Source organism: Acomys russatus, chromosome 32 (assembly GCF_903995435.1).
Source record: "Acomys russatus chromosome 32, mAcoRus1.1, whole genome shotgun sequence".
Taxonomy (NCBI): domain Eukaryota; kingdom Metazoa; phylum Chordata; class Mammalia; order Rodentia; family Muridae; genus Acomys; species Acomys russatus.
The window spans coordinates 21,394,831-21,421,222 of NC_067168.1; the positions used below are offsets into that span (position 1 = coordinate 21,394,831).

Consider the following 26,392-nt stretch of genomic DNA (forward strand, 5'->3'; position numbering starts at 1 on the left):
GTCTTCTAGTAAATGTATGTTGGAGCATCTATCTATTAGAAATTTGAGAGGCCCGAAGTTCTGAGGTCAAAGGGACCAAAAACCTTACCCTTTCTTTCAGAGCTAACAGTTCTCTCATTTTCTGTTCTCTTCTCTCTTCACTTTTCCCCGAGTCTTTGTTACCTTGTTTGTTGGGATTCTCCTCCTACTTGTCCTCATAGACAAGGGATTCTCCCTTCCCCAAATTTATAATTGGGAAAATGCATGGTTTGTCCTTTATAATATGATCTTGCATGCCACTACATGCTTCTAGCCCCTAAAAGTTGCAGACCAAGGAAAAAATAGGGAAAAATAATAATAAATGTCCAAACCCATCAATCAGAGATGAGCCAGAAATTTAGGTCCAGTTATTCTACCTATTCTTGTTATCTATGTGTAAGTAATCTTACAAAAGCAAAATATTCTTGTTTAGATCTTGGATTTATAGTTTAACGCTATATAGTAGTGATTTATAGCTTGCTTAGCATACATTAGCATAATGGGTAATTTAGGGCTGCTCAATATGTTCAAGTAGAAAAGTGAAGTTGATGAGGTTACTCAGGTCATTCAGTCGTTCAAATTTCTAATTCTTAAAGAAAGTAGATTTTCTCAAACTACCGAGATGATGTTCACATTTCTTTTTACCAAAGTCTCGTCTGATGCTGTTGTTTTCCCTGCAGAATATTAAAAGCCCTGTCATTTAGTGTATAAAACTCAGAAGCTGAATTTTGACTATATGCAGTGCTACACTTTGAGTTCTCTCTGTTCTGTGTACTTTCTACCAATGGACAGCTTAAGGGTGTGGCCATATTACTGGTTGGTTTTGACATTTATTTCGGAGGTGGTACTGGGTACTTCCTATTGAGTCTTACCAGACCTGTCATCATGAGGTTGGACTGCAGGTCCAATTGTCATCCTGCCCCATGAATATGTGTGTTCCCCACCAACTTTTTAATGAATAGCTTCAGTATAACCATTACTTAATTTGTTAAGGCATCAGGAATTACAACCTTGTGTTAACACTCCTATATGTTATTAATTGCAATCCAGATGGTCTGTGAGATTTTCCTGGTTATCATTTGAGTTTTCCAGAGATAAGACAGGTTGCTTGCCATTCTCTCCACCAGTTTTCCCAATGTCTTGAACACTCAAGGTACTCTTCAATATCCTTTCATGGGTGGCATAACTGTTGTGCTGGTTTGGCCTGCTGTTTCCAGTTATTGCATGAATTCAGAGGTTCCCGTACTGAAAGTGTCTCAGTCCACTCTGCCTGCTCAAGAACCTACTCCATCTATTCAGCCTGTGGCTCAGACTTCTTGTAGTTGGAGAGTTTATAAAAAAAAAAAAAAAAAGCTTTCTGCTCTGGCAATACTGAGGCGTTACTGTTCATGTTTGATTGCTAATACTGGTTTTGTTGGAAGAGAAGTGACCTAATATGTACTCCTGGATCAAAAGACACAGCTAAACTTGCTACAAAGTAAGCTGTGCGAAGCAGATTTTGATGAAGATGAAACATGTTTGGTAATATTGTGTATGTGGAAATGTCTAACCTCCCTCAAGTTCCTAAAAGTCACTATCACAGAAAAACATTCACCCTATACCCAACCAAGAGTTTCCAAAGACTGTAACAAAAGTGCATGTGAGGGGACAGGAGTAACTGATGTTTTTATTCAAGAAAAACTTGCATCATCGAAGACAAAAGAGTCTGCAAAGTATGATTCTTAAAGTATTCTTTATTAAGATCATTAAAAGTTGCAGAAACAACTTTATATTATAAAGGCACAGGGAGACAGTTCTGATAAAATATTCAAATTAAACAGTAACGTACAGTACAAAAGACAATTTAAATGCACATACAAACCCCAAATGTTTGATTCAAAAATATTTTACTGCGTCTATTAATGGGCAATGATTAAAAATATAAATTGCTGCTGTATAATAAATATCTGAGTGTGAACATCTTGATAGCAAAGAGAACAAAATATTTATTGCTTTTCACATACATATTTTTCCCTGTAATTGTAAACTCCTAATTCTTTTACTATCTTCTCAATCTTCTCCAGAGATAAGAGAAGTTCCATATAATCTCTAATGGTAGCTGTACCTGAAGCAGCCGTCACTGCCTGGAGAGCTGCTTCACCTCCTGCTCTGTCATCACAACCGCAATCACTTACCAAAAATAGAATGATGTTTGTGGAACCACAGACAGCTCTCCTGTGAGTTCCAGCCTCCGTGTAATGAATACATAAAAAAATATAATGGTGTTCTGTTTTGAAATTGTGTATTTCCGAGTAGCTCAAAGGAAGAAGCTAAAGAGTATTCTTGTTGGCTTTTCCTACTCCCCTCAAACATGTTTTGAAGTTGTAAAAAGTCAGCTTAACGAAATCTTCAATGTTTCATTGAGAGCTATGCAAAATACTGATGTTTAAGAAGGAACACGGTGCAATTTGTTTAATAAAAGAGACCCTCACTTTTTGCCTTCCCATCTTTAAACCTGGATTTTCCTTATTGCTGTCTTCCTCCACTTTGGGTTAACAAACTAATTTAAGATGGTACAAAGAGAATTTCCATCATAATATCCAAATGACATGAAAGTGTCATCCTAAATAATGGTATTTCAACTTAAGAAGTACCTGTAATGAAGTTACGTGACCATGTCATGTTCAGATGGCATATAGCAGCTACAGATGCACCTGGCATGGACCTGATGATTAATAAATAGTTGCTGAATGAATGAAAAGAACAAACTTGGCTTTGGTTGTGCATGTTTTAATCACTTTCTGATTTCAGTTAAGTCAGTCCAGAACCCACTAACCCAAACTTTACTGCAAACAAAAGCAATAACTTCAAACAGAAAAAAAATACTGCCTGTGCTAGTGAGAGTCAACTTTTACAAAGAACAGTTTTTAAATAGACAAAAATTTCACACATTATTTGTTAATTTTCCTACTCACATATTTAAATTTGATGTTCTGATATTTAGCAGTTGGGTAAAGAAGATCACAGTGGGGAGAGAAGCTTTACAGTAAAAATGATTAGTGTTATCAGTAAAAGGTTCTGATGCCTCATTAAATTCCAGTAATGATTAGCATGTTCATTTTGGGAAAACTACCAATGAACAAAAGGGTAGAAGTTCTTTAAGTTATATTATTTCGTTTAAAGCAGTAGCTCAACTGTCAACATTAAAGAACAGGTAGATCTTAAGTTAACAGTGACAGCTAAAATACTGAAGTGGGATAAGAAGGTGACCAATTCTATTTTCAGTTCTAAAGGTGGAAATGTGTCTAGTATTTCTTTGGCATATGCATTACTATCTTGGACTAGTTAGCGTGGAAAAACATTGAGTTTTATTGTTTCTTCAATCAAAGTTATCAAAGTGTAGACTGCTAGTGTATTCTTAAAGCCTTTGAGCAAAGGATGCAGTGACATTTTGTAGCATATGCTGAACAGTGTGTTCAGTGTATTCTTATAATTACTGGCATTGAGGGATTTAACTCTTAAATAACCTGAAATGATATCATGCAATGGTGAAGCACAGGAGGTTGGGGAGAGGTAAATTATTTACATAATGAAATACTAAGATCTCTGTAAAAACAGTAAACCTGGGAGTCCTGCCCTAACAGTTAAGTGTGTACCGCATAGCACTGAATGAAAACTACTTATATTCAAATGTAAGCGAACACCTATAATAACTTGGGTGTGTAAAACTTTAAAAAAACGGAAAATGGTTTTACACATCAGAAGGAAAAGGTGGCCTATAAAACAGGCCAATCTAACTTGACATTCAAAGTAAATGCGAGAGATTCACAAAATCATGATAGAAATGCAAACTAAGTACCAAGTACCCTTTGATACACAAGCCATTTAACTATCAGACTCCTTTCCAATAGCTTAACAATATCATTAATCCACTCAGGTACGGGAAAGGGGAAAAGCAGTCAATGGTATCTCAAGTCTCCAAAGTGAAGAACAGACTTGCAGAAGCATCGTGGGAACTTTGATGCAATGTCCTATTTTAATGGATGTTAATGTAAGATCTATCAGAACAAGTTCATCATCCTCTGATGTAATACTTCCACATTTTGTTTGTTCTCGGCAGTTTTTTTGGTGGTTTAGTTTTACCAGTGCTATTTCAGCAACAAGAAGGAAAAGATCACCATCGACTACCTCACGTTGTGACTTAACTGTGCTAGATATCCACGCAGTTCTTTTGCGGCCTGGAATCGGCCATAGCGTTTCTTGGGGTTGGCGCACTCATCCAGCAAGGCCTCCAGCCGGCCATCTTTGGCAATTTCACTTGGTGGATCATGAAGGAGTCCTCCAGAAGTGCCACGCCAGGTGGCGTGTCTAGATAAGAGGTTTTGACAAACAGCATAGTAATTGTGGTCCACAGTGACACGAGCACAAAGAATTTCTTTTGAAAATGATAAGCAAGCCTCCTTGTCACAGTCATCGAACTTGCTTTCATACCAGACGTCCCAATTCTCAGGCTTATCTGTGAAAGAAAAATCAGAAAAGCTTATTTGAAAACCAAATTCCTAAAACAACATCTGATTAATTAGCAGATATTTGTTCTATACTTATATGCATAAAATATATAGTAAATTTAAGTGTTCCCATATATTAATTCATAAAAACATCACTCAATGAGAGCTCAAGAAGAAGGTTCAAACAAGGCCGCTACCATTTCTCAGGCTCATCTAGGATTTTCTCTAACACAGAAAGGATCATAAAGCATCACCTAATGCTACAGGACTAGAGAGATCCAGATGTGTGCCTGAAATGTCAGCGGCTGTGTAAGAACACCACCTAATTTAGATATTAAAAGATAGCAAGTCAAGAAATGAGAGAAGACAGCATTGCAACCCACAGTACAGTATCTGCAAAGAATAAATACAGGGACATCTGCCTGAGGAACCAGCACTGAGGCTACAGTGTGAGACAGGTACCAAGAAACAGGTACAAGTGAAGCTAAAAATCAAGCTGCAACTTGAGTGACCATTTACTGCTCAGAAAGGTAACTTTGGGCTAAAGACAGGAGGGACTAGGATGATCACAGCAGGCCTGCGAGATGGCTCAGCAGATAAAGGCGAGTCCGATGACCACATGATGGAAGGTGACAACAGATTCTCACAAGTTATCTTCTGGCTCTACACATACACATAGCATGACCACCACCCACATACATATACCTACAAACACACAAATCAACATAACTTTAAAAGGGCCTGAACAAACTGATGCACCAACCGAGGACAACACATACAGGGAACCTAGACCCCCTGTTCAGATATAGCCAAATGGACAGCTCATTCTCCAAGGCTGTGGGGGCAGTGGTGACTGCCTCTGACATGAACTCTGTTTCTTGTGTTTTGATCATTTCCCCTTGGTGGGGAGGCCCTGTGGGCACAGAGTAACGGAAAGCTATCCAGATGAGACTTGATAGGCTGTGGTTAGATGTTGGGGGAGTAAGAACGTCACCCCACCCTACCGTCACTCCCATCAGAGGTAGGGGAATAGGTTAGGAGGGTGGGAATGCGTAGATACAAGTGAGGAGATAGCAATCAATCAATCTGGATATAAGATGAATAAATTATAATAAATAAATTAATCTAAAAATACAAGCCAAATCAAAGGAACACTTGGAAAAAACTATGACTAAGTAAAAGAAGTTTAGGGTTCTAACTGGATAGCAATGCACATAATAATAATATAATGGTGTGGATATTTTATAATATAAAATAGCTATATGGCACTCAGGTGGGCCTGCCATATATGTGGAAAGAACTAGATTTGAACTCCCAAGTTTAAATTCAGAAGATGAACACCCACAATGAGAACACAAAAGTATACATGTGTTCGGTTGGTGGAGTCAAGGCTTAAAGAGCAAGTAGCTAGCCCGAGCAAACCAGAGATGAGGCCCCTGTGCAGAGAAAATGCACTCAGGAAAGCCCAGAAGCAAAAGATTCATCCAGGGAAGCAAAAGGCCATATTCCTGAGGCATGGAGGAATCAAGGATCATGGATGGGCAGACACTGGAAATGAAGCAAAACAAGACCAAGTCACACAGACTGTGCCCTTAGGAAATCCGGATTCTACCAGAACAATGAGAAATCATCAGAACCATTTAAGCCAGAGAAAGCTGTTGGCATTCGCTACAGAAAGCAGGCTACAACTTTTAAAAAGGAAATCATGACATGCAACCCTGCAATAGTCACAAATATACAAAAAGGAAGAGGGGAGCGGGACCCTCAAGCAGGTCCTCCACTCCTTTTGAGGGGGGATCCATGACAAGTCAAGAAATCAAAAGGGAACTTGTTGAGCACAAAATCTGAACAAGGTGTTGGGGAAAAAAGAAGCTCTGAGCAGGATTACAGTGATCATAGAAAAAGGCAGTTACTATAGAGCTGCCATGTCAGTGACATTGACCAGGTGCCACAAGTTGGCAATTCTGAAAGTAACCTAAAATTGCTCATATCCCTTATGTCCAGGGGTGAGGTAAGCTAAGAAAGTAAGGGTCTTACCAAGGAGCAACAATCCTTGGGTTTATTTGGTTGAGAAAATGTCTTACTGTAGTCTAGGCTGACCTCTTGCTCAACATGTACCCTAAGCTGGCCTAAAACTTGTGATGCTCCTGTGTCACCTGCTTGAGTGTTTGGATTCAGGTGAGGGGCGTGGCTTCCCTAACATTTCTTTTTCTAGTCAAATTACTTCTAGAATTTAGTTCATTCATTCTTGACACTTTGAAGTTCTTATAGTATTTGAATTACAAAACATTTCCTATTACTGTGCCTTACCAATCATGCAGAGAACTCACGAATAGACACCAAAGTCTGGATTGAGATATAATAATCATAACATTAAAGTCAGATGTGCAGTGCTAGAAATCAGCCAAGTTAAAATAGGACAAAACCATCATGATGGGGACCCCAAAAAGAACAGAACATGCCTGCAGATACCCTACAGAGGAATGAGCCCTCCACTAAAGCAATGACTCTTTGATGACCATAACAGCGTAAGTTTCCTTTTTCACCAAATTAAACAAAGGCTTCCCAACTTTTTCCATTCACAACCTCCTTTTGCACAAGAAATGCTTATACAACTCTGTACATATGGGAATATAAATCAAGCATTTGCTAATAAGAAACCATTAAAAAACTATTCTAACAACTGTTACACAGTTGCATCATTTATTAAAGAAAGGAGAAACTTACACTAAGGAGATGAATGTGTGTATATTTTTAAGAGTTAATTCTCACCTGAGTATCTAATATTCTAGGGACACAGAGTATGCACCTCAATGTTTTTCAGAGCTGGAGGATATTCTGAATTTGTAATAATCAATACTGACAATGCCACTGTGTATTAATACATACCAGGAAATACCAGAATTATGTTTAAAGCAATTTCAGAAACTGCTAGTTATTCTGTCCTAATCTCAAACAAAAATTGATTCTTTTAAGTGAAAATTTAAGCCAGCAACTCAAATAGTAATTCTTATTATCAAATATTCTAGCATAATACAATTTAAAGCTATACAAACTTGAATATTTAATGCCAAAGAATGACTATGTAAAAATATCAAGTTACTGTAGTCCAACATTTATTTTAAAGGTTTTTCAAAACAGGGTTTCTCTGTGTAGCTTGGCTGTCCTAGACTCACTTTGTAGACCAGGCTGGCCTGGAACTCACAAGAGATCCACCTGCTTCTGAGTGCTGAGATTAAAGGTGTGCGCCACCACGCCAAGCAAGTCCAGCACTTCTAAAGGTCTGCGATTTAGAAGATGCTGTAGTCACCATCTGTGTCAAGCTGCTCCTGGTAGCAGTGACCGATGACTTATGGAGTGACAGTGAGCTCTGTGCTCTGCACGGCACACACACAGTGTTCAGAAGCTCGGCTACTGCAGGGAAGCTGTATGACAACACGAGCAACTGCGGGCATAAATACCTCAGATTCATTATGTACTTGGTTTTGTATTAATTTTTACTTGTTGCATAATTTAGAATCCTTTGACTATTGCCAATTTTTTCCCATAACCCCATTTGGTTATGCAATCCTTTTGAGAATGTGACCCAATTTAAGAAGCTGTGTCACAGAACACAGTACACAATACACAAAAGAGGATACATGTAAACATACCACCATAGACACCACAGATATGGGGGGAGGAGGAGGTTGTATTTATTCATTTAGACACGGGCATTTTACTAAATATGGGGAAATTCTACTTATAGGTATAACAAAAATTATTGTTGGTCCTGGTCACACAAAAATTCAAAAAATGATACAAGGTTGTCATCTTAAGAAACTTAAGTTTTTATTATAAATATAATAAACAGAAAATGTACAAAAGACAAATCTTAAAATCATATACTTACTTTGTCTAATTAATCTTTTGTCAGCAACTAAAACATTTTCCGCATCCACAATGATTACCTTCCCATCTCGAGGACCAACGGCAAAATTGTCAAAGCTGACGTCCAGGAGGTAGAGTGCAAATTCAAAGTCATTGTTTGTAAGTTGTTCTGCTATTTCCATTAACTGCCAAGCAAGGTCAACTCTTTTCTCCCATGGTGCATTAAAGTAACTCCACAGTTCTTCTCCAACATAATTTACAGCCACCATTCTTCCACAAGCTCCAAGATATTTTGCAAATGGCCAACCTTCATCAGACGGAAAACTCTACAAAAGAATTATCCTAATATTATAAGACAGTCTGATGAAATTATCTTAGGTGTCTCTCCCCGGATGCTGTCAGTGGGGAGTCCTGCTAGGTACAGTTCATCAGTATAAACTTCATCTTCCCTCCTCACCATAACCATTACCATAGACCCTAAAAAATGTGAAAAAACTTTGTATTTGAAATCTTAAGCACCACTTTTCAATATCTCAGAAACAAATTTATCAATATAAGGCAAGTAACACTGACTTTATTACCAATTTAAAAAAATCTTTATACTTTTCTATATCTTTTTGATTCTATACATGCAAGCAACAATCAACTGTTCCTTTTGAATGGATAGTCCTGGAAATGCACTAAGCAGTAATTACCCAGTTAGACACTGTGCAGTATGGGCAGTAAGGATGAACTATAGGGGTATTTTTTCAAGCCATAAGCTTTTATTTTAGAACAGACACTGAACAAATCGTACGGTGTTAGTAACTATACCAAAGTTTGTACTAGAGGCCCTACCCACCCCAGAAGCAGTCAAGACCGCGCTGGGAGAGATCCTGCTGATCTCAATTCACAGGACGTCCACTCTAATCATCTACAGCCTTGTTCGTCTTGTCCCCCCCTTTCCCCGCCTCAAAATTATTTCTTCATATTAGTGAGACTTTCTAATAGGCTTTTTAGCTACTGAGAAGATTCTAGTTCTAAAAGTAATGTCTAAACAAGTCATTTTCAAGTTAATTATCAACTAGATCTGCCCATGATCCCATGCTGGGAATCAACTAGGGCCCTGTGCATGGCACTCTACTACTGAGCAACATAACAGCCCCATTGAAGATATTGTCTACTGCAAAAATGTGCTGCTATAAAAATAAATATTATAGAAAAAAGGGTGGTTGAGAGTCATTTTATGAGTTCATATGTAAGGTTACAAGGCCAGAGATTTGTGTCCTCTTGTACTTCTTAGCTAGAAAGAAATTATGAGACGATGCTCAAAGCAGCACTGAAGGAGAGTGGAGGTAGATCAGGAAGACAGTTAAGTACAATCTCAAAACACTCCAGAGGACCAAGACAGCCCACTTCTATCACCAAAATCTGAATAACCTACATACATTTGAAGAGCCAAAGGTATATAACCTTCCTTGTTTAAAGAAAAAGAAAAAGCAATGTTAATTTTGCCTCAATCTTTGAAATTAACCAAACAGATTATATTTACTTTAAAATCCTTGTTATAACAGAAACGTCTTTAGAAGTAAACCTTATCTGTACTTCCTAATTCTCACTTATGCCCCCATTTTAAATCTACATATGTGCAGCAATCATACTTTGCATATACCTTTTACTTTTAAATTTAAGTGTTTTAAGGCAAAATACTAATTATTTGAAAAGATACCATGGATCTTAAATATACTTAATTAATGGATTCACTTTGAGGACAGAGACAGCAACTCTTAGAAATTAGAGGTAAGTATGTTTTTAATGCTTAACAATATTTTTTTTTTTCTTTTGGGCACTGAGAAGTGACAGACAGATCGCTCTTGTGAAACGTAGAGTGCAAAAACTATTCACAAATCACACACTATTTCAACTTTCATCACAATTTAAAATATCTTATGACCTTGACATTTTTGTTAGACAAACGGCTACAACAGACCTAGCTATTTCTCAGAGGTGTGAATCAATAAAGATCCTGACATAAAAATGGAACACTAAAAGTTTAGTAAGTATGTGGAATTACATTATTTTGTCATGTAAAAATTAAAACAAAACCACCTCCACACACTGTATTATTCGCATTCCGTACTGTAGAACAGACAGAAGCATATCTTTGTGAAAATAAAATGGTCTTTGACAACAAGAGAAAAGGGATCCCTGCCAACATCTGCACATGTACAAATGCCTCCTTGTTTTTGGAGCCTTTCCAACTGGCAAACGACAGTCAAATGTACACTTCATTACCCGCGCCCCTCATGGAGGAGAGTAAAATATATGAACAAATGTCACATTGAATGACTCTTTATGTTAGCACTGTGATTTCTGACCATTTTTAACTGAAATCTCATGCCCCGTTTTAAGAACACCACATTCTTTCACGTAGCTTGCTACCTAATCTTTTGGAAGAACTTTAATCATTGAAATCTCTCAGCATTTTCTTGTAAGACAGTACTTTTTCATCGTATGACCAAAATAACTCTCCATTAATGAGAACTGATTTTTATCCAACACATTGTAATCCAAAAATAAAACTAAAACAAAAAGGCTCGGGGTTGGAAGCCAAGACATTTGTCATTGCATTTAAAACAATTCTGGCTTACAACCAAAATACCATAGCCAAGCAGCATTTGAGAGACATTTTTTAATTCATTCAAGCTTGAATTGTTAAATATAAAGAAATATTTACATCAAGGATTTTTTTTTTTTTTTTTTTTTTTTTTTTTTTTTTTTTTTTTGGTTTGTTTGTTTTTTTCTGATTAGCAGACTCCTACAGATATAAAGTACAGTAGCAGGGCCCGGATTAGAAGTTTTGTATGGAGGCCGGCATTTCCTTACTTAAAATAAAAATCTAAAGACCAGATGTTCAAATTATCTAGAACCAGAAAAGTTTCACTTAATGTGAAATATGCTAGTATTTTATTGAATTATTTGCAACTGAAAAAATGTGCAAGTGTTTCCCAAATGTAGGACTCTTCAGGCTTAGAGCAGACCTAACGGCAGATCACGTTTGCAGATGTTGGTAAGTTGCTGATGCATACGTAAGACACGGGACACCAACTCAACATATTTGAGTCCTTTTTTCCTATTAAACATTAAGGTTTTTGATTTTTGATAGTAATGGGCTACTGAAACGTTGGAATTTGTACTTTTTTTTTTTTTTTTTTTTTTTGCTTTTTCAAAACGGAGGTTCTCTGTGTAGCCTTGACTGTCCTGGGCTCACTTTGTAGACCAGGCTGGCCTGGAACTCACAGTGATCCACCCTCCTCTGCCTCCCAAGTGCTGGGATTAAAGGCGTGCACCACCACGCCCACCTAAGCTTTTTAAGTCTTGTATCATTGGTACTTATAGATGCATTATAATATTCATAACATCACATTTTTTGGAAAATTTGCTAACAAACTTGTACGGCCCATTATGGATTAAAAGCTCTCCTAGAGGAAAGTAAATAGATTTAGTGGTTCTTGGTCATATTTGGAGGGTGTTATTCAAAGATGCCTTAGAATACGTAAGGAAAATAAGTGCATTTCTTGATGACTACATGGATTTGGGGGAGCAGTTCTTTAGAAAGTTCATTAAACTCATCAAGCATATAGCCCTGTTCCCTTTGTTTCTTGGCTTGCCTGATGAAGACAATGGTGTAAGTATCACTCCAGTTTTACAGAAGAAGAAAACATGCTCTCGAAAGACTTACTATTTTCCTATAGACGACACAACACTAACATTAAAATAAGGTCAACTTATAAAGACTTATATTTTGTTGTCTTTTTCTCCTTCATACCCAAAATTAGCTTTATATAACAAATTTTAAGTACCTGAATTATGTTCATAGAACCCTACAATTTGTATAATCACCCAGGAGCAGACATTCTATTGAAAGGTACACCACTGCAGCTTATAAGAAAATATCAAATAAACACATGAGAAATGTGCTACTATTTAGGATTGATTTTTTTAAGGAGGTGATTCCTAATATAAACTAACTTCAAAAAGCCTATCAATAATAAAATACACAACATTCCTGCACAAAAATACACAAAATGCGAACCTGAGAACATTTAAGAAAGCAAATGTTATAAAGAACACAGAAATGTTTAAAGCTTTTATTTCAATCTTAAAATTATTTTAAAAGCTCAAATCTGAATGAAATCCCAGTGCGGCAGTACATGTTGTAACAGCTGTTCATACAGATTAGTCAGCTGTGCTGTGCTGGTGACAGACTAATCTGTTCACAGTTTTGTGAACTGTATGGAAGGAGAATATAGTAAAGTTTCTACGAAGATTTAATAATTACTTAATTCTTGCTAGATTTTCTCTGAGATCTTGTTTTCATAATTTATATTTGAGAAGTAGTGGCCAAAAATTTTTATCACAAATTCAGAAGACACCCAAAAAACTCAAGACATTTTAAGTCTCAAGAGATGCCTCATTTATCCTGAAATCATTTTCTGAATGCCGTTTTCCACCTACCTCAAATTCCAACATTAACCAATGCTTTGAAAATAGCAAGATTGTGTTATTCACAGCATGTCAGATGGCTATATACAAAATTGAAAACCAATGTCACATACATTGGAAACAAAAACCAATCTAAATTAAATAGAAGTCACCTTGTAGAACAGCTTTTTAAATTCCACACACCCCCATCCCCCCCACAAAACTCACTTGGCAAAGCTTTATGCAAAAATGTATTAATCTCAACAGATCCTTACCTACTCTACAAATAGCAACTGTTACCCATATTTCTAACTTGAATGTGTAAGTCAAATTGCTATATGCAAACATTATCTCCCAATTAAAAACAACAAAGTAATAATAAGCTGCTCTAGGACCCAATACCTAAGAATGTGATCTTTCTTTAGTCAACACGATACTTTCCCTTTCCTTTGTATCACAACCCAACAGCGAATCTTAGAAGTTAACTTTCCTCTTCCTTCTTAAACGCGTTCTCTAAGCTTCTAGCTCTCCACCGCCTGGAAGGTGAACTCCAAGCTCCTCCAGCAGGAATGCCCTCTATCTTAAACTCAACTATCCTGCCCGACTCACATGCAAGAGGCCTCCCCCTTGCAGCCCTGATTTTGTACCACCAGAGATCCTCCTTGTTCTCTTCATTGAATGTAAAACTCACAATTGTCCTGTTCTTGCGTGCTACCAAACTTAAAGCTGAAGCTGTGCAACTATATCCTGAACTGTCACCTATGCTGTAATCATAGCTGTATAGGGCAGTTGCTGGCAGTATTTAGCAATGGCATAGTAACTCAGATGTAATCCCCATTTTATATCATTCAGCAATGTCAATCTACATTAATGTATAATTAATGGTTTACCAAGAAAAATTTTTATATTTATGATATTTATTGTACTCCACTTACCTCATATGTAACAAATCTCTAAAGCCCCCCTCCCTTTTAAACGATTGTTCCAGTAAACTATAGAGCCTGAGGTAATAGCTATGTAGGAAATACACACACACACACACACACACACACACACACACACACACACACACAAATACACACATATATGAATATCTTTTAGGGTAAATTCTATGTATTCTGACATATAAGCACAATATACTAAAGATAAATAATCTTTCAACTATTTTAGCTGTCTGAAAACTAAAAGACTTGCAAAGAATATATTGTAAAGACTTCATGTTTATAAATTAAAGATATTTTATGTATTACTTGAATGTCCCATCTCCTTTCACCTTTAAAGCAATCCTGTTCAGTAAGTACTAACATTCTCATATTAATTAAACCTCAAGGTCTAAAACATTTGAGTGATTTGCCCCATGCCATCAAATAACTTTATGCTCTTACAGAATATAAGTGGGCACAATTTGAACAGACATGCACTATCTACCTCCATACTGGCAAATCTCACTCCTTCAGTATTCAAATCCCCTAGCCCACCTCCAAAAGAAGGTACCCACTTCTTTTATGATAGACTCATGTACCCTCCTTAAATAAAACATCTAATGTGTATGTGCTTTCATTTCTGGGCTTATTAAGGTACAATGTTTGTAACTCATGTGTGTGTGTATTTGTGCACACTCACATATGAGATATACTTGCTACTTCGGGCCCAGGATAGTCTTTCTAACCTTTTAGTGCAAATGCCTTACAAGACACTTTGCCAAATGAACAAACACGATTCAATTATTTTGACTGTAAATCTGTTAAACTCTATAGTATTTCACTAATAACTTCCTCTTTGCAAGTTATAAATTGGGTAAATAATTTTAATATATAATTTTTATAACTTTCCAAAGGACAGGCTTGGTGACACATGCCTGTAATCCCAGGACTTGGGAGGTAGGACAGGAAGATCAAGAGTTCACAGCCCAAACTAAAACTTTATTAACTAGGGTTTACAACTAGGATGGATAACTACTGCCATCTTAGCCTCATTTCACAACCATTTAAAATTCACTGTATAAAATATTCTGGTCTTTACATTCAAGGCCATCATTAGTTTACTACACAGATGATGAACGGAAGGTACAGGAATAAAAGTCAGCATCTGCGAAAACCTAGTAGCAGCCAATGACAGTAAGAGGTCAGAGCAAAAACCTGTCTGACAATGCCCTGGAAAACTAACTGGCCACCCAAGACCAGGAAGTCCACCCACAGCAAACAATAAGCAGCAACAAAGACAAAAAGATCACTATTCCCAGCAACAAGTGTTCGGAACGAGACTGACAACTTGCCCCTCAATGCAGTAAAAATATGAAATGATGCTTCCTTACGGATATCTGTTCCACTGGCTTTCCGATTTAAATAAATAAATTTTCCCTTCATTTGTTGACCTAAGGCATACAATTTATTTTTGTATTTTCGTTAGGTTTATTCAAGTCTCAAATATGTTAATGAAAACTCCAATGTGAATATGTGTAGACTTCTATTTAAAAGCCTATGAACAATATGAAAGTGCTCTCCTCTACAAGATGTGTGGCACACAGCTGCAACCCTAGCACAGAGGGCTGAAGCAGGGACAGGGAGCTGAACAACAAAAGGAAACAAAGCACCAGCCTCTAATGTGTTCTGAAGCCTACAGACAGGAATGCGGTTATTAAATCAGCTGCCAGAGGGAGAAAATGAAGGACGCTCCTCCACAGACTACTGCCTGAAACCTCCAAAGTAGAAAATATCCATTCTAGAAACTACTGCTAAACAAGACGTGTGGCTCCTTATTTTTCTCCTCCTTAAAAGGGCTTTTATTTTGAAATCTGAGTGCATGTGTGTACTATTTAGCGATAAGAAAATCCTGAAAGATTATTTGATCTGGCCTCAAATTCACACCCTAGCAGAGACCTAGTTAGTACCTCAGTCCACTCCTCTTTTAGAAAAGGTTAATTAAATCTACTAAAGCTGAACTTAGAACACAATCAACAGCAACAAAGACTAACATATTTCTCAAATCAAGAATTGTAGAGTCCCCTAAATAGGTCAGAATCAAAGGATTCATCTCAACACTCAATAGACCCATTTAAGAGAAAACAAAGTTACTTCCATTAAAAAAGAAAAAGTTTATCAGCTTATCCTATCTCAATGGTCGTAAATCCTCTTTGTCTACTTCAAAAAGTAACTTACAGCAAGGTACATTGTTGGGCACACAGGCTGCTTCAAGAGGCCAAAGCACTGCTCTCTGCCAACTCCCATTGGCTGTCAGGCAGGAGGAGATTGAGTACAGCTGAAGTTCAGTTCACAGTTGGTCAGCACCCACAGTCTGAGCATTCCTGCCTGTGACCAAATGCAGCAGGTGATTACAGTCACCCTCTGTCCTTACGCTAGCACTGTTTACCATGTTTTGAGCCCTATACAAGTGCTTTGTGTATATATTTGCCCTTTACAAGGAAAACTTAAAAGCCACAGCTTAAACAATGATAATTGCATGCAATAAAAATTAAGTCCTATTAAAACCATGATTCAGAAAATGTAAGGCAAATTAAGTTCTATCAATATGATATAGTTAAGTTCTGGGCTCTTTCCCCTAAAATGACCAAGGGCTTCCTTCACTTGCCAGCACTCCTGGGTCAGTCACGGACAGTGACTGGGATTCAGGATCTCCAGACACTAACCCCCTGACCTTGCCCTCTGTTCAACAATAGATGATAGCAAGCCCAAGTACTAACAGAACAGTTACCAGTAGAAAACCTTCCAATGTTCTCCTTCCATTTTTAATGATCCAAGATTGTTATTGCAGACAGAAAAACAAACAAAACCACTGCCCTGTGGTACCTCCCCAACCCCTCCAGCGATGACGGCCTGCGAGGCATGAGGATACACCTCTTGGTGAGTGAAAATGTAAATAAAGGGCAAAGGTTTCTGACGTGGTGTGGTCCTGGGACCTGCTTCCTAAAGGCCAGACCCAAACACGCGCTCCATAACTGCTAAGTCCATTAAGCAACAGGCTGTTGTTGCTTCGCACAGCGGCACTGATAGCGCACTCTACAGCCTAACAGTGCATCTTACAGACAATACCTTTCTTTCACTTCCTCCATCAGGCCTTAACAGAGACTTCATTTTTCACTGTTCCTTACAATCTGAAGAACTAATGGGTTAAACTGATCTTTCTGTATTTTCATTTCTTTCGCTAGGACCTTAGACCAAAGGGGATTTTTAAGTTAATCAACTTATAAGCATTATTACTCTATGGTAGTTTTGTGAAGAACAATTTGATAACATAAATACAAAAGGGCTTTCCACCTAAAATTTTGGACAATAGAAAAATTTAAAAATCTAGTTTGTCATCAGGCATACAGAAATTCGTTAAGTGGCTCCCTCTCCTGGAAAAAAGTGAAAGGTGAGTTGTCTCTAAGTTGTAAAGCACTGGCTCCTTCAAAACATTTTAAAAACTAAAGGAAGCAAAAGTATGTATTAGTGAAGAGGCAAATGTGAGTGACTTTCTATTAGTACCAATAATACTATCAAGAGAGCTGGCTTTATAGACACGGTACTACTAAGTGTACAGTTTGCATAGCTAACAAGAAGTGCACATGATGATCTGATTTATCATATAAAAATGGTGGTTTTGAGTACAAATGTGGATATACTTTTCAACTTCTTGATTTACGCCATTAACAATTATCTATCCCACCACACATACTTTCAAACTCACTACCAAAGATCAAGTGTTTCTGTAAGGAAAGCAGCCTACTCCAGGAGGGTCTTAGGGCAAGCTCCATCTCCTTGGGTTTAAAAAAAAAAAAAAAAAAAAAAAAAAAAAAAAAAAAAAAAAGCCACTATCACACTGGTGGTCAAAACTCCAAAATGTACCTTCACAATATGGAAGCGTCAGTGCTATCCCCGGGAGCTGGGCTGTCTAAATTAAAGATCTAGAATGCCACAATCAAATACACATTTTTTCCCCCCACACATTACATTTATCCTGTACTCTATGCAATCATCCACCCAGAGCAACTTTGGCATTGGGTTTCAAATAAAGTGATAAAAATGTAAACTTTTTGCACTGTCATCACCAAAGAAGAAAATAAGCAGAGTGGGTTAGAGTCAGTCAGGAGACAAGACACAAACTTGCCTATCTCAACTGCAAAACAGGCTGAAACTGTCAAGGCACAAAAGCTATCTGTAAGAGGAAGCTTTGCTGTGTGGAAATCACATACCAAAGTTTCGCAAGTTCAGAAGCCTATATTTATAAAGAAGCAAACACAATATTTAACCTTAATATTAGTTGTTCCTAATACTTAGACTCAACCTGATAAAATATTTCCATAAGCACTCAGTATTTTAAATGCAAGAACTGTGTATATCTTAAGTTCAGTGCTAAATTTTGGGACCCTAGAGAATTTAACTATGAACTTCAATCAACTACACTATGCTTTGTCCAGGGATAACCTTGCTGATATAAATACAACTGGGGAGGGGTGTGTGAGGGGGGAGATCACACTCAGGGACTCAGCCTTTAGAGAATCACTAGTCTGGAAACTAATGAATAAAATAATCCTCCAAGGTATTCTTAACTGATTTTATGCACTGTTCCCTGATCAGAGATTAAAAACAAAAACAAAAACAAAAAACAAAAAACAAAAACGGTATCTATTAAACAATCTAAACTGTAAAATTAACCCATCACATATATCTTAGCAGCACCTTAAAATTTTACTAAGACTCGCATTAGAATTCCATCTGACTAAATATTCACGTTAACAATTCCTGGCTGAACTAATCAAAGCTGATTTCTCATGACTAAGATAGATGGAGAAAAGTTGGGGGGGGGGGGGAAGCCAGAGTACTTTCCTATTCACGGTCTAATCAACAATTAAAACAAAGTACGAACCCTTTAGCCATTAGCGACATTCTTAGGGGGAGAGAGGGTGTGAACTATACAACCAATTACGTGTGGTTAATTTAAAATCACTTTCCCTGGTACTTGACTTCAGAATTGGTAACTTTTCCGGCAGTTCAGAGGGATCGCACCCCTACTGGGCAAACGCTGCTCAAGGGCACAGCACTTTGCCCGGAGGGGGGACTGTAGAAACAAATTACTTCAAAGATAACCGGATTTTTCTCTTATCTTTTAGTTTCTTGTAACCAGTAAAAAGATTCCATTCTATCCTCCTAAAAGGCACGTTTATTTTCAAGATAAAAGTCAGAAGAGAGCAAATGAGTCTGCTGGGCTGGAGGCCAGCACCTTCTTTCTTCGAGCTGAGCTCTGACCTAACCACTTTAATTCCTTCCTTAACCGGATTACCATATGACTGGGGCAGGTCACAGGATCAGAATGCAAATGTCCCTCTTGGCCTTTAGCCTTCTCAGCCCCAACCCACCACTAACTTCCCCCCCACTCCCCAGCTTCCAATTCCACGTAAAGCAGGAGTCCCGACGGGTTAGTCCTCTTCACTTAACCACCACCCCAACTCACTCGCTGATCTCATCTTTCCCACCTGGTCCCAGAACTAGCTGAGAATAGCTAAGAAATAAAACAAAGGCAGACTCAGGGAAGTTAGGCTGGGCTGGAGGGACAGCAAGGAAAAGTGTGACTGTGGTGCCCAAGTCCTCGGAAAGGGGTTGCGAGGGGTACAGCTCGCAACCGCACTGGCTCTGGCATGCAGACCGGGACCAGCAGGAGAGCGGAAGGAAACTCGCTGAGAGGCATTTTGGGAGAGTTGGGGACGCACTCCCTCTGGCGTTGAAGAACCCCGCGCCCAGGTGGCTGTGACTGCCCGGGGCCCGCGCCTACCTGTAGCACCAACGGCTCGGGGTTGAAGGCCAGGGTGAGCAGCAGCTGCATGCGCTCCGAGTCCTTGAGGTTACGCAGGAGGAAACTGCCCGAGTCCTTGGTCTCCGCGTAGCGTCGCACCAGGCGGTCCAGCAGGCGCTGCGAGGGGCAGTGTACCAGGTCCGACCAGCCCTCCACCGCCTCGGGCGTGAGCAGCCGCACGTCGCCGTTGAGACGCGCGAACTCGGTGCGGGGCATGGCCTGGAGCAGGTCGCAGCGCGGCCGGCCGGTGGCCCGCTTGCAGATGCTCTGGTCGAGCTGCGCCAGCTCGCGCTGCGATCCCAGGCGCTTGAGCACCACGCGCCGGCGGCCGCCCTCGCGGGGCTCGCCGTACTGCGCGAAGTACACGTTCTTCACGTTGAGGAAGTCCAGCAGGCGCAGGCGGCCCCACGCCTCGAAGCCCACCTGGCCGTTGAGGAAGCGGCGGCACCAGCTCGTGCCGAAGCACGCCGGGCACTTATTGAGCTGCAGGAAGCGCCGGTCGGCGAGCTCGTTGCGCTGCCAGGAGGCGAGCAGCGACGGCGAGTGCAGCAGCATCAGCACCAACAGGCTGCCGAGCGCCGCCAGCTTCAGTGCACGGGACAGGCGGCCCAGCTTCAGGGGCACCAGGCGCCACATCCCGCCCGCGCGCGGCAGCGGCTGGAGCCGGGGCGGGCGAGCGCACCCCGGGCCGCCCCACGGCTCCGAGGCCCGCGGCGCAGACGGAGGGCGGCAGCGAAGGAGCCCGCGAACGGGCTGCGCCGGCCGACCGAGCGCCGCGACTTCCCGGTCGGTAGTCTCTACAACTCCCGGCGCCGTCCTCCGAGCTCCCCGCCCTCCGACTCCACGGGCGCCGCCTCCTTGCCCGCCAAGTTATAGAGGCGCGGAGACGGGGGAGGAGGGAGAGTGAGAGGGGGAAGCCCCCCCGCCACTCCGCGGCCGCGCGCACGCGCACGCCCGCCCGCCCGGGACGCTAGAGCTGCGCCTGTTGGTCCCGGGCGAGCAGCGCGCGCGGGGGCGAGTGAGGAGCCGGGACGCCTCACACTCGAGAAGCTGCGGGGTGACGAGGGGGAGGAGCGGCTGCGGCGGGCCCCACGCGCGGGCACGCCCGAGAGCGAGGGGCGGAGCCGGGGGCGGGGCCAGCGCGCCGCCGGGAAGCGTCAGCGCGCGCTCCCGCGGAGGACGGTAGACGGTGAGAGCGCCCGGGAGGGCGGAGCTCGACAGCTCCGCAACGGGAGACCTTCAGTAACGGTTACTCTGGTGTGACTGTCGGGCTTCAGAAGCGCGCCGGATGCCTTTGTGGGAAAGTCCGCGGAAGGGAGAAGGCGGAGAGAAGTGCGCTGCAGTTGCAGAGAGGCCTTTCCCGGGAGTGGGCGGAGGCGGGACGGAAGCCTAGGGGCGGGGCTGGACTAGGGCGGGGTCATGCCTTGGGGGCGGGGTCATGTCTTGGGGGCGGGGCCGCCTGCTTCTGTCCAGACTTGGTGTGGCGCGCGCGCTAGGTCCTTTGGCGTGAGCCTTGGGGTCGCGCGCTTCCAGCTCCGGTTGGACTTGTGGGCGGACGGTGGGAAAAGCTGCAGCGATTCCGAGCCTAGTGGCCTCTGCAGGGCTGGCACTGTATCTGCGGAGGCATTTCCAGTTTCGCTGAGTGAGCACTGGCAGGAGGAGGTCCTTCTTCACTGGCGCCGCCCGGCGGGTCCCTGAGGAGCCCGGTTCCTCCACGAGTCGCTTCCTGGGCCCAGGCCTGGATGCGTTGCTGTGGCGATGGCCTTGGGGAGCCAGGCGGTCAGGTGCCTCACCTGTGCTGGCTGGTTATCTTCTTCTGACACCACACTGCGAAAATAACGTGGCCTAAAGCGCGTTGGTTTTTAAGTTTTAGAAGGTCTGGTATCTCCAGCAGAAACTTCAAAATATGTTCTATTAGAATACTTTTTTTTTTTTTTTAACTCTTAGCGCTCCTGTGATTGTTAATCCGACGGACAGCTAGTTCCTGGTACACTATTAAATACACTTTTACTGTGTTGATTTCTAGAGGTCAAACAGGAAAATTGTAGTAACGGGTATGTACAGATAAACTCTACTGAGACAGAGTTATCTGCCCTAGATTGTGAATCGTTTTCCTGAATGTTCTGTGTTTGATGGTAGCATATAGACTGGTCCTTGGGAAGAATACTGGTGAGGTTAATGTTTTGTGCGTTGTGATGTAGTAGTTAAAACTTTGGAAGACATCTTAGAATGTGTTCAACATGGTAGTGAATTTTATGTTGATACAGAATCCAGACTTGAAGATGTTAGCTTTCAAAAGCTTATACAAAGAGGCTGGGAAATGCGGCTGATACAGAGGAGCATCCCATGCCACCTTTGGCAGGAATTTGACTTAACTTGCCCATCAAGCAAGCATTCCCCCCAAATCCATACAATAAGGTTATGTAATCAAAAGTTCAAATGAGGTTTCCTCCGAAGTGTCTAGAGTGAATGGAGACTTGAACTGTATAGTCCGTTTGTGCCGCTGCAGGCAGAGTTGTAAACGAAGCGAGTAATTGTTTGCTAACCTGTGTGTTGTGTTCAGGAGTCCTTCTACGTACCTCAGAGATCGTTTTAATACTGAGCAATGCGTAGGGTTGCTTTAAAAACAAAAACAAGATATTCTGTTGACATCGTTTTTTCAGTGTAAAGAAATAAGGTTATTTTACTCTATTCACGTTGCTTGTGGGGAAGGTCTTTGCTTGAGACTAGTTTATATTGTGTAGCAGCTCTGTATTTAGGGGGTCAGTCTGCTATGGTGATCTTTTCTGCTTCAGCCCCCTAAAAGTACAGTGAGCACCTGGAGACATGACACACCATACTCAGCTGTCTGAATGTCTTTGCAATTAAAATCTCCAGATATTAAGGTAGTCTTCAAGAATTTAATAACTTTTGCAAAAAGAAAAAAGGCTTTAGAGACACATGAGATAAATCAGAGATTGGAAAAGATCAGTATTAATGCACTTTTCTCCCCCTTTCCAGAAAACTACAGGATGCTTTTAGCTAATGGATCATAAACTGCTAGCCAAAGTTCCTGATCATTATTTTAAATAATGGCTATAGAGTTTCCAGTGTTACTTCCATTGTTATTAATGTATCTAGTATAATTAAACCACAATGATTTAAATAACTTATTTATTTATTTATTTGAATGGTCTCAGTGTGTGTTCCTGAGCACAGACAGACAGACACACACACACACACACACACACACATACACACGTGCCTGAGTTTGGGGTGGAGGTCAGAGGACGACCTGCAGAAATCCGTTTTCTCCCTCTACCATGCAGGTATGTGACTGTCAGGAATTCAGCTAGCCAGGCTTGTCTGCCAGCACCATTACTTGCTGCCAGCACCATTACTTGCTGAGTCATCTCAGCTGCCCAAGACCATGGTGCTTTGATACCAGTCATCTAATTTAAAAACAACTCAGTGGCCGAGTGGATGCATGTGAGCCATGTGCATGCAGGAAACCATGGAAGGCCAGAAGAGTCATCAGATCTCCATGGAATGGAAGTTACAGAGAGAGCTTTATGAGCCACCGTGTGGGTGCTTAGAACCAAACCCAGCCCCCCATGCAAGAGCAGTAAGTGCTGTGGACCCTTGATCATCTACTGCTGTGGTCAGTGTTTTCTCTTGCATTGTCTGGACACATTTTTGTTGTCACAGTGGAGAGTGGAATGCTATTGGTTTCTGGAAGGATGTTACATTGCACAAGACATTCAGCAGAGAATAACTCACCCCAAATGTTAATGAGCAATTAAAAATGCCTACAGAATTCTCTTATGTAGTGTGGTTTTACGAATGAAAGCTTGATATTTATAATACTTAGGGAGAAAGTTTGCATTTAAATTTATGCATATCTCTAGCCATAATGTTCAAAATGTGAAATCAATTTGGAGGAATATCTTCATTTCACTCTTAGTAGTATAAAGGTGATTTACAATATAAATACCCTAATTTGGAATACTAGAGATATTTTATTAAATATATTTCATAATAAAATTGAGAAGTGCTTCCTTACCTAATAATTGGAATTATTTCCTCGTATTTATTCTATTAAGTGTCCTGGCATTTATGTCCTGGGACAGCATACTCCTCCTGATTCAGTATAGGTAAAGGATATTGTTGTATAAATTATAAAGGCAGTTTGTGTGCCAGTCAAGTAAAAGTAATGCAAACGAGTCTAAATACAAATGCAACCTTACAGTTCAAAATTTAGAGTACCCATATTAACACACTGCATTGCCTAATTCCCAACTTTGACTAAATCCAGGGAGGCACTTCTTTTCCTTAGTAATTTATTTACAATTCAATCTTATTCTAGTCTGTCTCACCAAGAAAATACTGTATGTAAAGCTGGCATTTCACTGAGCAGTTGCTTATGTGCCCACTTGTTAAGACCTTTGGAAAAATTCACCTAAAACATGTTTACCTACGTAAATTAACACCATTGTCATCATCGGTTTTACAGGTTACCACACATACTGAAAATGCCCATTAGTTCAAGCCAACTACAAGAATGTGAGGTGTGGGTTCACAGAGTCACAGATGCTGTGAAAAGTGCGACATGTAAGCAAATATTAAATAAACACAATAGCTACAGTCACCTCTGCATTGAGAGGACTACACTCAGAGAGTAGACCCGGAAAATTGTGTTTCACTCTCTCTGCCAGCTTGTTTTCCTTTTAAGACTCCTGGTAATTTCCCTATCTCTTGTTATTCTCTGGCTTGTAAGGGTGGTGTGCCTGCCATCTCTCTTGGGTGATAGCAAAAATAGACTACAGTGCTCCTCTGAGGAGGTATACAAGAAAGCTAGAAAAGCATCCAGCTGAGCAGCTGACATCCATCTCTACTCTCCATAGCAGGAGCTCATGAAAATCACATGCATAGATAAGGGATCTACTGTTTCCAGCCTGATGTCTGTCAGTATCAAAGGCCAGCCACCGCTCCGGGAGGCCAGCTGATTTTTCTACTTGGGTATAAAATACGTACTTACTGCTCAAAGTTATAGGAAAATTTAGAATATCGGGAACAGCTAAAGAAGGTGTGAATACTCATAAAGTCATCTTGTTCATTGTAAGATGACTGTTCGTGGTAAGATACATAACGTTGAGGGTTTCTACACTTAATATAAGGATGCTACCTGTAAAGATGCTAGTTTATAGCTGACCCCCTCAGAATCCCAGCAAGGCTTTTATTAAGTTGAAAAACTGAAAATACAAACAGTCATCCCAAGGACTAAAAGTACCCAAGCCAATTGTGAAGGGAAAACAAAGCTAGAGGAGTTAAAGTAATAAATTTGGAATATTGTAATAAACAATTAAAATAGTATAAAGTAAAAAAGATAAACCAGTGAAACAGGATACACCTAAAAACATTACCAATATATGGCCCAAAGCTCATGCAGGGTCACATGAATGTTATGTGTAGAAGTATGACATGCATCATGCTCTGATGGGAAAGGGATGTAAAAGTATTGTGCAACTAGTGACATGTTTCAGATTCTTTTCTTTCTGTGGACATTAAGTGCAGAGAGTTCTGAGAGGATGCTATGAATACCAAGAGAAACTAGGTTTCACCCAAAAGCATCTTGGGTAAAAAACTCTGACAAAAGGAAACCTTATTTCTAATTTGCCAGGAATTTAAAACACACAAGAACAAAATGAATAAAGGAGCAAAGATGATTTGGGAGAAATGGCATATATTGAAGACAAGATTTAAGATACAAGACTTTCTGAAAGGGGAATTTGGGAAATGGAATAAATATTTAAAGCTGGATTAAAATACTGTGAAGTGAACATTAAAAGTATACTGTAACCTGGGAATATCAACCTGAAATAACTAAAACAAAATCTTGTAATTTTACTGGACTTAAAAAAAGACCGTTTGCGATCAAGGAGTAAAGAACATAACTTTAAATATTGCCATGGGAAGCATCACAGAAAAATATTTCATTTTCTTAAAAAAATGAGGGAAGGAAAATGTAAGCTAAAGATTTTATACCCAGCAAAGCTAATCTCAGGTTTGTAAAGGGCAGATTCAAGCTGTTATAATTAGTATTGTATTATGAAATGGAATAAAACAAGTGACTATCTTAAGCTCTGACTGTAATTTCCTATGTCCTTGAGAACCAAGATTCTTAATGTGGAAGACAGAGATATAGCTATAAAAAGAAGGTATAAAATATTGTAGTTCTGAATTTGTAGTATCCACTTTAAAACAATCAGCTAGGCTGAAACAGTAAACATGTCTCCCAATGCTGCAGTAAGAATATATCTTTGGGGCAGGAGAGATGGATCCATGCAGGAGAGCACTTCCTGCTTTGGCAGAAAACTAGGGTTGAGTGCCAGGACTCATGTTAGCTCACAGCTGCCTATAACTTTAGCTCTAAGAAAGTGGATTCCCACTTTCTGGCCTGCCGCCCCTCTCTCCGCCCCCATGTTGGAAGTAACTTCCCCCTCCCCCCCCCATGTTGGAAGTAACTTACTTATAAAATGCCCCTTGTAGTTTCCTTACTTTTTCTCAGACTAAATGCAAAGGACCAAAATACCATAAGGATGTTGTAAAAGATGGGTTGAATTAATATATTCTCAGAACACCAATATATCCAGTTGGTAGCTTATATTTCTACATCTAGAAGATACAGTCTTTTTTATCAGAAAAATGGTGTCTTCAAAGGCTATTTCCTGTCATCTGCTCAAATACCACATACCAGAAACCTTTAAGCTTCAGGTGAAAGACAG

The 26,392-nt window shown here is 40.3% G+C and overlaps 1 protein-coding gene across 1 annotated transcript; it reads right to left on the reverse strand.

The window, feature by feature from the left end:
• Positions 1-1,744: 1,744 nt before the first annotated feature.
• Positions 1,745-20,308, reverse strand: Dipk2a (divergent protein kinase domain 2A). The gene is made up of 3 exons (XM_051140045.1): positions 19,608-20,308; positions 8,398-8,701; positions 1,745-4,513 (listed from the first exon to the last, which is right to left on the reverse strand). The coding sequence occupies exons 1-3, from the start codon at positions 20,262-20,264 to the stop codon at positions 4,182-4,184; spliced, it is 1,293 nt and encodes a 430-aa protein (XP_050996002.1). The 5' UTR covers positions 20,265-20,308; the 3' UTR covers positions 1,745-4,181.
• Positions 20,309-26,392: the final 6,084 nt, after the last annotated feature.